General features: G+C 57.0%; 4 protein-coding genes across 5 annotated transcripts in view; 3 read left to right on the forward strand and 1 right to left on the reverse strand.

Annotated features, from left to right (window-relative positions):
* Positions 1–5814, forward strand: part of TMC4 (transmembrane channel-like 4) — an 18753-nt gene extending 12939 nt beyond the window's left edge. The window contains exons 6-15 of the mRNA XM_011932559.1: positions 419–566; positions 1375–1542; positions 2101–2264; positions 2827–2953; positions 3216–3313; positions 3683–3866; positions 4676–4806; positions 4903–5058; positions 5364–5442; positions 5535–5814. Of these exons, the coding sequence (XP_011787949.1) occupies positions 419–566; positions 1375–1542; positions 2101–2264; positions 2827–2953; positions 3216–3313; positions 3683–3866; positions 4676–4806; positions 4903–5058; positions 5364–5442; positions 5535–5603 (1324 nt within the window). The 3' untranslated portion in view covers positions 5604–5814. The remainder of the gene's footprint in view (positions 1–418; positions 567–1374; positions 1543–2100; positions 2265–2826; positions 2954–3215; positions 3314–3682; positions 3867–4675; positions 4807–4902; positions 5059–5363; positions 5443–5534) is intronic.
* LOC105504899 (leukocyte immunoglobulin-like receptor subfamily B member 3) overlaps positions 1–12805 on the forward strand; it is a 141738-nt gene that overhangs the window by 61368 nt on the left and 67565 nt on the right. The gene's annotated exons all lie outside the window — the stretch shown is intronic.
* On the forward strand, positions 6161–10295 carry LENG1 (leukocyte receptor cluster (LRC) member 1). The gene is made up of 4 exons (XM_011932521.1): positions 6161–6334; positions 7451–7630; positions 8900–9162; positions 9996–10295. The coding sequence occupies exons 1-4, from the start codon at positions 6203–6205 to the stop codon at positions 10210–10212; spliced, it is 792 nt and encodes a 263-aa protein (XP_011787911.1). The 5' UTR covers positions 6161–6202; the 3' UTR covers positions 10213–10295.
* The window catches only part of CNOT3 (CCR4-NOT transcription complex, subunit 3), a 12950-nt gene continuing 10370 nt past the window's right edge, over positions 10226–12805 (reverse strand). The window contains exons 16-17 of the mRNA XM_011932520.1: positions 12102–12227; positions 10226–10625 (exon numbers count right to left, since the gene is read on the reverse strand). Coding sequence (XP_011787910.1) covers positions 10527–10625; positions 12102–12227 — 225 coding nt within the window. The 3' untranslated portion in view covers positions 10226–10526. The remainder of the gene's footprint in view (positions 10626–12101; positions 12228–12805) is intronic.

Genomic DNA, 12805 nt, shown 5'->3' on the forward strand with positions numbered 1-12805 from the left:
TCTTATGGGTCTTTGACCCCCATCTTTTGTAGATTTAGTTTCTCCTTTCTCACTGTCTTCGTCTCCCTTTCTCCGAATCTCCCTCTGAGGCCTCTGTCCCTCCTCCACATCTCTGTCTTCCTCGGGCCTCTGTCCCTTTCACTCTGGGTTTCTGCCCCCTTCGCTCCGGGGCTCTGTCTCCGAGGTTTCTGCCTCTCTCTGTGGGGTGCCTGTGCCCCAGGTCTGTCTCTGAATCTCCCTTGGACTTTGCCTTCAATGACTGTAGGTGTCTCCGCCTCTTTGACTCCTTCCCCATCTGGTGGCAGCTCCCCTAGTACCCAAGGCCTTAGGGTTCGTCTTCCCCGTTTGTCCCAATATGAGGGATCCCCCCATAACCCCTGTTCCTGGCTGTCCTTTCACATCCCGTCTCCCCTCTCAGCTCGGTGTCCGGGCTGAAGCAGACACTGCTGGCGGAGTCCGGGGATCTGACCAGCTACAGCCACCGGGTATTCTCGGCCTGGGATTTCGGCCTCTGCGGGGACGTCCACGTGCGGCTGCGCCAGCGCATCATCTTGTACGAATTACAGGTGCGACTAGGGGGCGGGGTCTGCAACGGGGTAGGGACCAGACTGGACCGGGCTGAGATAACGCACAGGGCCTAACCCGGTGATGGGGCCTCTGGAGAGACGCTAGGCAGCTCCTTCTCCAAGAAAGGCAGGTCCTGGGGAATGAGAGGGTTGAGAGGAGGCCGCGATAGGGCTGCCCGAGATCCAAGGGTGTAGGAAAAGGATGCGCCAAGGCTGGGATCGGTGGCTCACGCTTGTAACCCCAGCACTTTGGGAGACCGAGGCAGGTGGATCGCTTGAGTCTAGGAGTTCGAGACCAGCCTGGGCAACATAGGGAGTCTCCCTCCCTACCAAAAAAAGTAAGCACAAGAAGCGGACGGGGCGTTAAGGCAATTTGGTTCAAAGTTAAGTGATGGGAGCGGCCAGCGGGGGGGGGGGCGTCTTGATATAGATGAACCGGAACTTCAGGCCAGGCATAAAGCGCAGGGCCGCCTGGGGGCGGAGCCTCTGATGGGCAGGGCAGACCAGGGGCGGGTCTTGGGGGTGTTGGGCGGAGCTTTGGGGGCGGGGCCCGGGGGTGCTGAGATTGGCCAGGAAGGGATGGGGGCTTGGGTTGCTGGATCCGGCTGCGGAGGGGCGGGGCTGTAAAGGGCCACTGGTTTCTTAGAGCGCCCCGGAGCGGGTGGAACCGGGACTGCAGAGGTTGTTAGCGGGTGGGGAGACTGCATCAGTTCACGTTGAGGAGGATCTCTGGAGAGCCAGGCCTGGGGAACCCAGAGGCCAGCGCCTTGGGAAATGGAGTCCAAGCGGGCATCTCTCCTGCCTTCAGGTGGAGCTGGAGGAGACAGTGGTGCGGCGCCAGGCTGCTGTGCGGACTCTAGGCCAGGAAGCCAGGGTTTGGTTGGTGCGGGTGCTGCTCAACCTGCTGGTGATCGCACTCCTTGGGGGAGCCTTCTATGGCATCTACTGGGCTACAGAGAGCACCGTGGAGCTGCAGGTGCGGAGGGTCTTGGAAGAGGAAGCTGGGGGGTCCTGGAACCTACATTTCCAACGATGGAGGGAGGGAATGGAAGTCTGGGATGCCAGAGATCTTACAGAGGAAGTATGGGAGAGGGTATGTTTGGACCCTGGACTTCGGGGTTTTAAAAGAAGAAGAGAGACTGGGCGCGGTAGCTCATGCCTGTAATCCCAGCACTTTGGGAGGCTGAGGTGGGGGGATCAGGAGGTCAGGAGTTCGAGACCAGCCTGACCAACATGGCGAAAATCCGTCTCTACTAAAAATACAAAAATTAGACGGGCGTGGTGGTGCACGCCTGTAATCCCAGCTACTCAGGAGGCTGAGGCAGAAGAATCACTTGAACCCGGGAGGCTGAGGTTGCAGTGAGCCAAGATCGCACCACTGCACTCCAGCCTGGGCGACAGAGCCAGACTCTGTCTCAAAACAAACAAACAAACAAAACAAAAACAAACGACAAAGAAGAGGTCTGGGGGAGGACCTTAAGCTTGGTTCCTCCAGTACCCCAAGCCTCTACTCATGGTCCACTCCCTCTCCCAGGAGACATCCCTTGTTCAGGAGTTGCCACTGCTGAAGCTTGTGGTGAATTACCTTCCGTCCATCTTCATTGCTGGGGTCAACTTTGTGCTGCCGCCCGTGTTCAAGCTCATTGCTCCACTGGAAGGCTACACTAGAAGTCGCCAGATCGTTTTTATCCTGCTCAGGTTCCAGCCTTATGGGGATGGCTGGGAATGATGGAGGGTTGGGGCGGTCAGAGGGATGTTGGCGCTGACAGGTAAGACACGGAAATCCTGCTGATATCGGATCCAGGGATTCAAATCCTGACTCCGCTGGCCAGGCACGGTGGCTCACACCTGTAATCCCAGCACTTTGAGAGGCCGAGGCTAAGGTCAGGAATTCGACACCAACCTGACAAACATGGTGAAACACTGTCTGTAGTAAAAATACAAAAGTTAGCCCGGTGATAGTGGTTTCTGTAGTCCCAGCTACTCGGGAGGCTGAGGCAGGAGAATCGCTTGAGCCTGGGAGGTAGAGGGTGCAGTGAGCTGAGATCGCGCCACTTCACTCCAGTCTCTACGGCAAGTGAGACCCTGTCTCAGAAAAAAAAAAAAAAAAAAAAAAGAAAGAAAGAAATCCTGACTCTGTCGCTGGGCCTCAGCTTCTTCATCTGTGAGATGGGTTGAATGCGAACGCGTTCCACTGAGAAGGGGACTGCCACCTGCTGGCTACCGGATCAGGGCCCATTCTCTGCCTTCCCCCCGCCAGGACCGTGTTTCTTCGCCTGGCCTCCCTGGTGGTCCTGCTCTTCTCTCTCTGGAAACAGATCACTTGTGGGGGCGACTCCGAGGCTAAGGACTGCAAAACCTGTGGCTACAATTACAAAGAACTTCCGGTGAGAAGGGCAGGGGTCTGCCTGGGACTCCTGGGTCCCGGAAGGAAAGATGGAGCTGGGTGGGTCCAGAGTCTTGGTTTGGGCGGAGAGGGGAGCTCGGGATGCTGGAACACTCTCCTATGGGTATGAATGTTTGAAAAACGAGGACCCCCAGAGAAAGTATTGACAGGGTCTCATAGGCTTGCGATGTGGAGACTCGGACGCGTGGGCCTCCAGGTGCTCGGGTCCTGAGGTCTTTCTGACCTATTTCTTCCTTCTCCAGTGCTGGGAGACTGTCCTGGGCCAGGAAATGTACAAACTTCTGCTCTTTGATCTGCTGACTGCCTTGGCAGTCGCGCTGCTCATCCAGTTTCCTAGAAAGTGAGAGCCCCGCCCCTCGCTGTGGCCCCGCCCCTCTAGGACCAGGCCCTGCCCCATCGCGCTGTTCTTTTCACCGCGCACCTTTTTACTGTTCCTGCCTCTGCCGGCTCCCTTTGCTTGGCCTAGGTCCGCAGATCTCCCCCACTCCCCGCCCTTGTTTTAGTGGGTTACTTCAATGTGGCCCCGCCCCTACGGCAGCTACACCTGGTCCCGTCTAGTCCTCTGGACACACCCCCTCCACGTGGAGTCTTGAAAGTCCCGCCCCCCTTCAGATACGCTTGCTTCCTATTGGCGGGCAGGGCGGTGGAGGCGGGGAAACTCCAAGTCGCCGCGCCCCTGACTCGGGCCCGGCCCCGCCCCGTCCTTCAGGCTCCTCTGTGGCCTCTGTCCTGGGGCGCTGGGTCGTCTGGCGGGGACCCAGGAGTTCCAGGTGCCCGACGAGGTGCTGGGGCTCATCTACGCGCAGACGGTGGTCTGGGTGGGGAGTTTTTTCTGCCCTTTACTGCCCCTGCTTAACACGGTCAAGTTCCTGCTGCTTTTCTACCTGAAGAAGGTAAGGGGTAGGGGGGGACTCTTGGGTCTGAGGCAGGAGGTATTGGGGCCCGCACTCCTGGGTCCTGGGCAAGGAGGATCCTGGGGGCCTGGATTACTAGGTCCTAAGAGAGGAGGGAGTTGGAGGACAGACCCCTGGATCTGAGAGAAGGAGGAGTCTGGGGCATTCTGACTTCTATGTCTGAGGATCTGGAGACATAGACTCCGGGGTCCTAGATGAGGAAGGGGCTCAGACTCCTGGTTCGGGAAAAAGGAGAGGCAGGTAGGCCGGGCGCGGTGGCTCACGCCTGTAATCCCAGTACTTTGGGAGACTGAGGCGGGTTGATCACCTGAGGTCAGGAGTGTGAGACCAGCCTAGCTAACATGGCAAAACCCCGTCTCTACTAAAAATACAAAAAAAAATTTAGCCGGGCTTGCTGGCGAGCGCCTGTAATCCCAGCTACTTAGGAGGCTGAGGCAGGGGAATTGCTTGAACCAGGGAGGTGAAGGTCGCAGTGAGCCTAGATCGCGCCACTGCACTCCAGCCTGGGCGACAGAGCGAGACTCCGAGACTCCGTCTCAAAAACAGAAAACAAACAACAACAGCGAAACAAATTAGCCGGGAGTGGTGGTGCACACCTGTAATCCCAGCTACTCGGGAGGCTGAGACACGAGAATAGCTTGAACCCGGGAGGGGAGGCTGCAGTGAACGCCACTGCACTCCCGCCTGGGCGACAGAGCAAGACTGTCTCAAAAAAAGAAAAAAAAAAAAAAAAAAGGCACAGACTCTTGTGTTTCAGATCCCCTTTCTCCATGCCTTACCCCCACCAGCTTACACTCTTCTCCACCTGCTCTCCGGCTGCCCGCACCTTCCGGGCCTCCATGGCGAATTTCTTTTTCCCCTTGGTTCTTCTCCTGGGTCTGGCCATCTCCAGCGTTCCCCTGCTTTACAGCATCTTCCTGTAAGTGCGAGAGGTTCCCGCCTCTCCCCCTCCCTCTCCCCCCATTCAGTGTTCAGACTCCTGGCTCTACGTGAGCCCAGCGTGTCTTGACTTCAGGATCCCGCCTTCTAAGCTGTGTGGTCCATTCCGGGAGCAGTCGTCCATCTGGGCCCAGATCCCTGAGTCTATTTCCAGCCTCCCTGAGACCACCCAGAGCTTCCTGTTCTTCCTGGGGACCCAGGCTTTTGCGGTGCCTCTCCTGCTGATCTCCAGGTGAGGTGGGCCAGACTTCTGGGTCTGGGTTTGAATGCGTGTGATCTGGGGGCCACCACCTGCGTCCAAGAGAGGAAAGGCTTGGGGGTGGGAGCGGGCAATGTACTGAGTCTGAGGGAGGAGGCCTAGGCTCCTGGACTGCTGGGTCCGAAGGAGGAGGTGGGCGGGACTTAGGACTCCTGGATCTGAAGGCGGAGGTGCTGGGAGACTGAACTCCTTGGGCCTGGACGAGGAGGGGCTTAGGGGTCCACATCCCTGACTTCGAAGAGCGTGTCAGGAGTGGCTTCCGTTCCTGTCTCCTCCAGCATCCTGATGGCGTACACTGTGGCTCGGGCTAACTCCTACGGGCGCCTCATCTCTGAGCTCAAACGTCAGAGAGAGACGGTGAGCCAGGCGGGTCCCCGAGAGGGCCCCTGGGGAACATGGAAAGGGGTTGGGGAAGAGGGCTGTCACACCTCCACCTCTCTTTGCCCCAGGAGGCGCAGAATAAAGTCTTCCTGGCACGGCGCGCTGTGGCGCTGATCTCCAGCAAACCGGCTCTTTGACCCCCGCAGCTCACGTCCCACTTTCAGACCCCAGGCCCATTGTAAGCCTAGGTCACAACATCTGTAAACTAGGAGAACTGGAGAAGACTCCAGGCCCTTCCAGCTTTGGTATCTGGAGATTTCCAGGGCCCCTCGCCGCCACGTCCCTGACTCTCGGGTGATCTTTCTTGTATCAATAAATGCAGTCGAGGTTGCTGAGCGCGCTTTGAAATCTGCGTCCTGAAGGTGGGGGCAGGGCTACCGCAGGGCAGGAGCCAATCAAATGTATGGACATGTTCGTCGGTGCGGAGCGCTCTTCCGCAAGGAGACTTGATGGTCATGTCGACCAATCAACGGCCGCATCTGGTAGCATCAGGGGCGGGCCAACTTATGATTGGTTCAGATCTGTGATAAGAGGTGGTTGCTAGGGGATACCACGAGCCAGACGCCTAACATTCGCTGTGAAAAGGACGTCTCAGCCAATCACCTGTCGTTACAGGCCAGGGGGCCGTACCAACTAATTCGGAACCAATCTGTGGACAAGAGGAAGGGGGGGCGTCCTCTCTCCAATCGGAAGTGCAAAGAGGCAGGCGTGCCAGTCCCTGGACAGCTACGACGCCATGAATATCTTGCCCAAGAAGAGCTGGCACGTCCGGAACAAGGACAATGTGGCCCGCGTGCGGCGTGACGAGGCCCAGGCCCGGGAGGAGGAGAAGGAGCGTGAGCGGAGGGTGCTGCTGGCTCAGCAAGAGGTAAGCTCAGAGGCCGGTCGGGCGGACCTCCGGAGCCCAGTGCGCACGCGCCGCGGTTGGGGGCCGGAAGCGGAGGCGTTGCGCAGGCTCAGTGTGCCCCGTGTGAAATTCGGGACGGGCGCCGATCTCCGTTTTCCAGGACGTTGCTCTGCAAACCTTGTGCCCACTTCCACGAAACCTCCCTTGATGTCGCCTTCGTCTTAGTTTCCCCCCACTGATGTATTTCACATGGCTGGAACAGTGTCTAGCACAAAAGAGAAGCTTAAAAACATTTAACGAATACATGAGCGCTTGGACAGTTCAAGGAAAATCGGATCACTTTTTAGTTTGCCTGCACAGCCTATTTATTGAGCACCTATTGTATGCTAACTACATGCAGAGCGCCTGACTCGCGGAATCCCCAATTAGGCACCGTTCGTTCTTAGAGGGGCACTGTCATCTCCGTTGCACGAAGTGAGATGGCTTCAGTGAGGGGAAGGCACGTTTAAGGAGAGGGGGACGGCCAGGCCCCACGCCATCCGGCGAGCCCTTTCCTGCACCGCCCCCTAGACACATACACACAAACACGGGCTTTCTGTATGGCTCCTTAAATCTGTTTGGTGTGCACCCAACTTTCAGTTCCTTACCTAGTCTGATCCTCCACAGTGGGTGGGAGGTGGTCTGGGGTTTTAGAATCTCAAGTAGGCTGCTGAGCGCTGTCTGAAATCCGCGTCCTGAAGGCGGGGGACAGGGCTTCAGCAGTCGACTTGGGGTAGTGACTTGGAGCCATGGCTAGAATTCAGAGCGTGTGGCCTAACGCAGTTTGGTCTACCTTTATGGCTGTTTTAATTGTCTCACTTGAGGTTAGGAACCCCTTTGGTTTAGGCCAGGGACCTCCTCCCAGCCATCCTTGATGACCCGTGGTTTACGATTTGAAAGGCAGTTTACAAAACCCAGGCGTTGCCTCATCTGCCTACCGTCACCCCCAGCTAGGACCGGTGCCTCTTTTAGGCGCCCAGTGCTCCCTTTCTTATAACCCCAGCACCCTGGACTGCCATTTTCTGTGGTGGACACCAGACTCACAGTTCTTGAATTACCTCTAGGTTCTGAATGCCCTGCCTATAACTTTCTCCCCAGGCCCGTACAGAATTCCTACGAAAGAAAGCCAGACATCAGAACTCACTGCCTGAGCTTGAAGCAGCAGAGGCGGAAGCCCCAAGTTCTGGCCCTGTGGACCTGTTTCGGGAGCTGCTGGAGGAAGGGAAAGGAGTGACCAGAGGCAATAAAGAGTACGAGGAAGAAAAGCGACAGGAGAAAGTAAGCTGGCCTCACGCACTTCATTAGAGGAGCCATGAATCGAGTTGGGGGGAGAGGGCACTTTAGCCACTGCTTGTGATCAAGGTCAAACGAGAGCGAACCCACAGAATTTAGAACCATACCAAAGCAAGACACTTAAGTGTTGGCTGTTGCCATCTGGGCGCCCACAGGGCTTAGAGGTAGATGCTAGAGGTCCCCAGCTGCTAGGCAAACTGCTCAGTTCTCCAAACTGGAGCGGTCTCAAACCTGATGGGCTTTTAAAAATGTAAATCAGCCAGCTGTAGCTCATGCCTGTAATCCCAGCACTTTGGGAGGCTGAGGCAGGTGGATCACCTGAGGTCAGGAGTTCAAGACCAGCCTGGTCACCATGGTATCTCTAAAAATACAAAAAAATAAGCCAAGTGTGGTGGTGCACGCCTGTAATCCCAGCTACTTGGAGGCTGAAGCAGGAGAATCGCTTGACCCGGGAGGTGGAAGTTGCAGTGAGCTGAGATAGCACCACTGCACTCCAGCCTGGGTCACAGAGCGAGACCCCATCTCAAAAACAAAAACAAAAACAAAAAAAAACGAATCAGTCGCCTCTTGCTTTTTGGCTAAGATCAAGTGTAAAAAGTACATCAGTGGTCGTGCACGGTGGCTCCCACCTGTAATCCCAGCACATTGGGAGGCCAAGGTGGATGGATCACCTGAGGTCAGGAGTTCAAGACCAGCCTGGCCAAACATGGCAAAACCCCATCTCTGCTAAAAATACAAAAATTAGCCGGGCATGGTGGTGCGTGCCTGTAATCCCAGCTACTAAGGGGGCTGAGGCAGGAGGATTGCTTGAACCTGGGAGGCAGAGGTTGCAGTGAGCCGAGATGGTGCCACTGCACTCGAGCCTGGGCAACAGAGCGAGACTGCATCTCAAAAAAAAACAGGTACATCAGCTCTTGTCACTCACCTGCTGTCTCTGGACTTGCTGACCCCACCCATGGCTCCTCTGCTTTGCTTGATCCCTTCAGGCTTCTCTTCAAGTCCCTCTGCAAAGATGCCTGCCTCTGAACACTCAAGTGGCTCCACTTGTCCCCTCCCTCCCCTGCTGTTACTGCACCTGCCACTGTCCTCCCAGGGGGAACTTGGCCTCTGTTGCTGTCTTCCATCCCCAGCACCTGGTACAACTGGTTCGTGACAAGCCTTAGGTACCTGTTTGCTTAGATTCCTATGTCAGGGAGACACACCTGGCACCCTGAAAGATTATATCCCATCTCTTGTATTTCCTGGCCCCCTCAGGAGAGGCAAGAGAAAGCTCTGGGCATCCTGACATACCTGGGCCAGAGTGCAGCGGAGGCACAGACTCAACCCCCTTGGTACCAGCGACCCCCAGAGCGAGGGGGCCCCCCGCCTGGCCCAGCCCCAGATGAGAAGATCAAGAGCCGTCTGGACCCTCTGCGGGAGATGCAGAAGCATCTGGGGAAGAAGAGACGGCACAGCGGTGAAGGCAATTGCAGCAGAAAGGAAAAGAAGGAGGGGTGTGAGAAGCCACGACCCAAGGAGTAAGAAGGAAGACGCTCCTCGGCAGACCGGGGCCCCGACTTTCAGGGCTCGGCAGCAGCCCAGCAGCGGCACTGCAGGGTCTCCGGTCAGGACAACCAGGGGCTCCGTGAAGGGCTGGCTGGGTGAAGTGGTTCTCAACATGTGGTCCAGGAAGCCCTAGGGGTCCTGCCACCCTTTCCCGGGGTGCTCTGGTATCAAGCCTATTTTCCTAACACTGTTGGCCTTTTTCACTCGCATTCTCAGGCACATAGTGCGGGTTTCCGGAGGCTGCGTGATGAGAAGACACCCTCGTTCCGATGGCTAATGGCACAGATGCTTGTGTCCAAACTTTCTTAGTTTTCACTTCTGATTTGCAGTATATTAAGAGATAGAATCCATTTAAACAAAAGCTCTTAGGGTCCTCAGTTTTAAAGAGTATAAAGGGGTCCTGAGACCAAACAGTTTGAGAGCTGCTGGGTTAAGACAGTAAAAGCAGGCTTGTCTCCAGGATGCTGTACCCCTGGTCTAGAGGGGGTACACTGCCTGTACTCTTTTCTCTAGAAAGGGAAACTGAGGCCCACAGAGGGCCAGGGGGCTGCTCATTGTGCTTTCTTGACCTGGAGGAGCGTCAGATTTTAAAGACTGGGGAGGACCAAAGCCCACAGAAGGGAAGGCCAGGGGCGCGCACGCGGTGTCCCGGCACCAAGCGGCTTCTTCCCGGAGGCCTGAGAGCTGAGGCTGGGGCGTACTGGATGCAGCAGGGCTTCCAGGCGGCAGCTCCCTCTATGGGAGAGGTTGGGGGAATGGCCTCCTAGGGGCTCCCAGCTTTCTGACCTCACTCCTCTCCCTGCAGGCCTCCATCCCTGGACCAGCTTCGAGCTGAACGTCTTCGGAGGGAAGCAGCTGAGAGGGCTCGGGCAGAGGCCCTGCTGGCCCGGGTCCAAGGCCGGGCACTACAGGAGGGTCAGCTGGAAGAAGAGACAGATGACCGGAGGCGGCGGTACAACTCCCAATTCAACCCCCAGCTGGCCCGGCGCCCCCGCCAGCAGGACCCTCACTTTGCTCATTGATTCCTGAGGGGGGTACAGGAGAGGCCGCTGCTGCCAGCCGTCATATAAAACTATTTATTCATAAATATTTTCCAAAATGAAAATAGGTTTACCAAAAAATGTCCCTCACTGGGGAGGGGAGGAGGGGGCAGCCCTCGCCCCCGGGCCCCCAGGGTGGGGCTGAGAGGAAAACCTCCCGGCCCCCTCCCTGCTTCCTGGGAGAGGGGGATGCCCCGTGGCCTGGGGCCTCCCTCCAGTCTTCCAGGGCAGGGCCCTCACCTGGGCAGGGGGATCAGCATGCGGGGGAAGGGGGTGGGTAGAGGGAGGGGCCGGTGTCACTGGAGGTCCCGGTCCTCCAGGTAGCGGTACTCAAAGGTGAAGCCTTCCTTCTTCCGCTGGCCCCACTTCTCGTAGTCAAAGTAGATGTAGGTGCCCTGGCCGGGGGAGAAGGCGGTCAGTGAGTGGACGAGGAGGTGGTCTGGGATCTGGGCCGGACCGACAGACAAAGGGGACAGTTCTCAGGGCTGTAGGTGTGTCAGGCACCGGGCCAACTGCCCTGCAAGCACACTCTCATTCCACCCTCACAAGGTTCTTCTTGGGTAGGATATGTTATCATGCCACTTCAGCGAGGAGGAAACGGAGGGGGCCGCAGAGGTTCCACCGAAGCCAGCTGCCAGAGCGGGGCCCCAGCCCCAGGTGTGAGTGCACAGCCTTCGTTTCCTCGAGGGCTGCGGCTTTTGAGCACCTCTCACATGTGAGTACAGGATGCACAGCCTAGCATTTAATCTTCACAAAGACCTCCAGGCAGCGGGTACTGTCACCCTTGTTCTAGAGAACGGAACAGGCTCAGAGTCTAAATCCAAGCACTCTGCAGGGACATTTTATTGGTGACAGCAGTGGTGTGGGAATTTCTGAATGACTGGATGGCCTGAAATGTACTAACTTGGAGGATGGTTTTGGGCCAAACCAGGAAAGGACAGGAGGTCTGTAGTTGATGTCTGAGGATACAGTGGGAGAGGAGCTCGCTTCTGAATGAGTGTCTTAAATGCTTCAAAGATGGCAGCCTGGGAGAACTAGGAGAGGACACCGAGTTCTCTGAGGACAAGGACCTTGTACTACTTCATCCCCATGAAGGGGCTCGGCTTCAGGGAAGTATTTGGTGGGAAAAAAACGTCACTGCAGAACACACCAACTGAAAGTAATTTGGGGGAAAAAAAAAAAAACTCCATGACACTGACTATGTAGCAGTCACCATTAAGTACTTACATGTTATTAACTCATTTAATCTTCATAACAACTGCATTAGGTAGGTCTTCTTCCCCCCATTTGTACAGATAAGGAAATGGAGACACAGAGGTTCAAGTGACCTGCCCAGAGTCACAGCTAGACTGGGCTCTAACCCGGGTAGGCTGGCTCCAGAGTGTTTGCAAGAAGCAGGAATTTCCCAGTATTAAAGCTTGAGAAGCCCATTAAAACAAATAGCTTCCCCACTGAGCCCCTGCCCTGCTGGGTGCTGGGACCTGGAGGTGAAAGGGGGGCCATCAAGGTCCCTGGGCAGCAGAGCCCACAGCCTGGTACAGGGAGACGTACTGGGAAAATCCCACACCCAAGCAAGTGTGCCCAGCACTGCAAGGGGAAGGCACCAGGCTGGGTGGCGCCAGGAAGGTGTCTTTGAGGAAGGGACATTTGGGCTAAGACCCACCACAGGAGGCCTAGGAGCTGGCCAAGTGGAGGATGAGAGGGCAGTGTTCCAGGCTGAGCAGACAGCCCGAGGGAGGAGAACTCGGTCAGGCTGAGGGACTGCGCCGGCTGAAAGGTGGAGGCGAGGGCGGAGGCCAGCAGGGGCTGCCTGGAGCCTGGGGACTCTACCCCAACCCCAGCAGCGGGAAGAGGGGGGGCGGGGCCCTCACCTGCTCGAACTCGTCAGTGATGGTCTTGGGCTCCTCGTGCCTCTGGAACCACATCATGTACTTGGTGTGGAATCGCCACGACTGCTTCTTTAGGGCCTTGGCTGCCAGGTACTGTGCCTTAGTGCCCTGGGGGAGGAACAGTGGAGAGGGGGATCAGGGGGCCCCCAAACTGGGTGGGGAGCCAGGGGGACGGGGCAGGACGTCAGGGCTGAACCCCGGCCCCCGCCACAGACCACAGTTGGGCTGGACAATCCTCTTGGAGATGGGGCTGGGGGCACAGAACATACCAATGCTGGTCAGGAGAAGGAAAATGAGACAGGAGGTGAAAATTGCTTTCAGAGAAGCTTTGAGAAGGAAGAAAAACTAATGTGTGATGAGAGCTGAGAGAGGAGGCAATTTAGAAAATTTCCCAAGTGGGGATGAGGGTGGAGGTCACTCATGACTCCCTGGGGTTGGGAGGAGGTGGGACAGTTCCCCAGTGGCCTCCAGGGAGGCCTGAGAATGTGCTGACGAGTGGAGTGGGGTCGGCCTAGACTGAGGGGCTGCTGGAGCAGGGATGTGGGGGGGGCCCCACGGGTGAGCCAGTAAGCTGTCGGAAGCAGGGCTGGGGCGAGCCACAGTGGACCAGCCTCGCTCTCAACCCGAGCAGTTCTAACACCTTTGGGCTGGAAGCGGGGACAGGGACAGGTTGAATTGGCGGGGGT

The sequence above is a fragment of the Colobus angolensis genome, unplaced genomic scaffold (assembly GCF_000951035.1).
Source record: "Colobus angolensis palliatus isolate OR3802 unplaced genomic scaffold, Cang.pa_1.0 Scaffold96, whole genome shotgun sequence".
NCBI classification, from domain to species: domain Eukaryota; kingdom Metazoa; phylum Chordata; class Mammalia; order Primates; family Cercopithecidae; genus Colobus; species Colobus angolensis.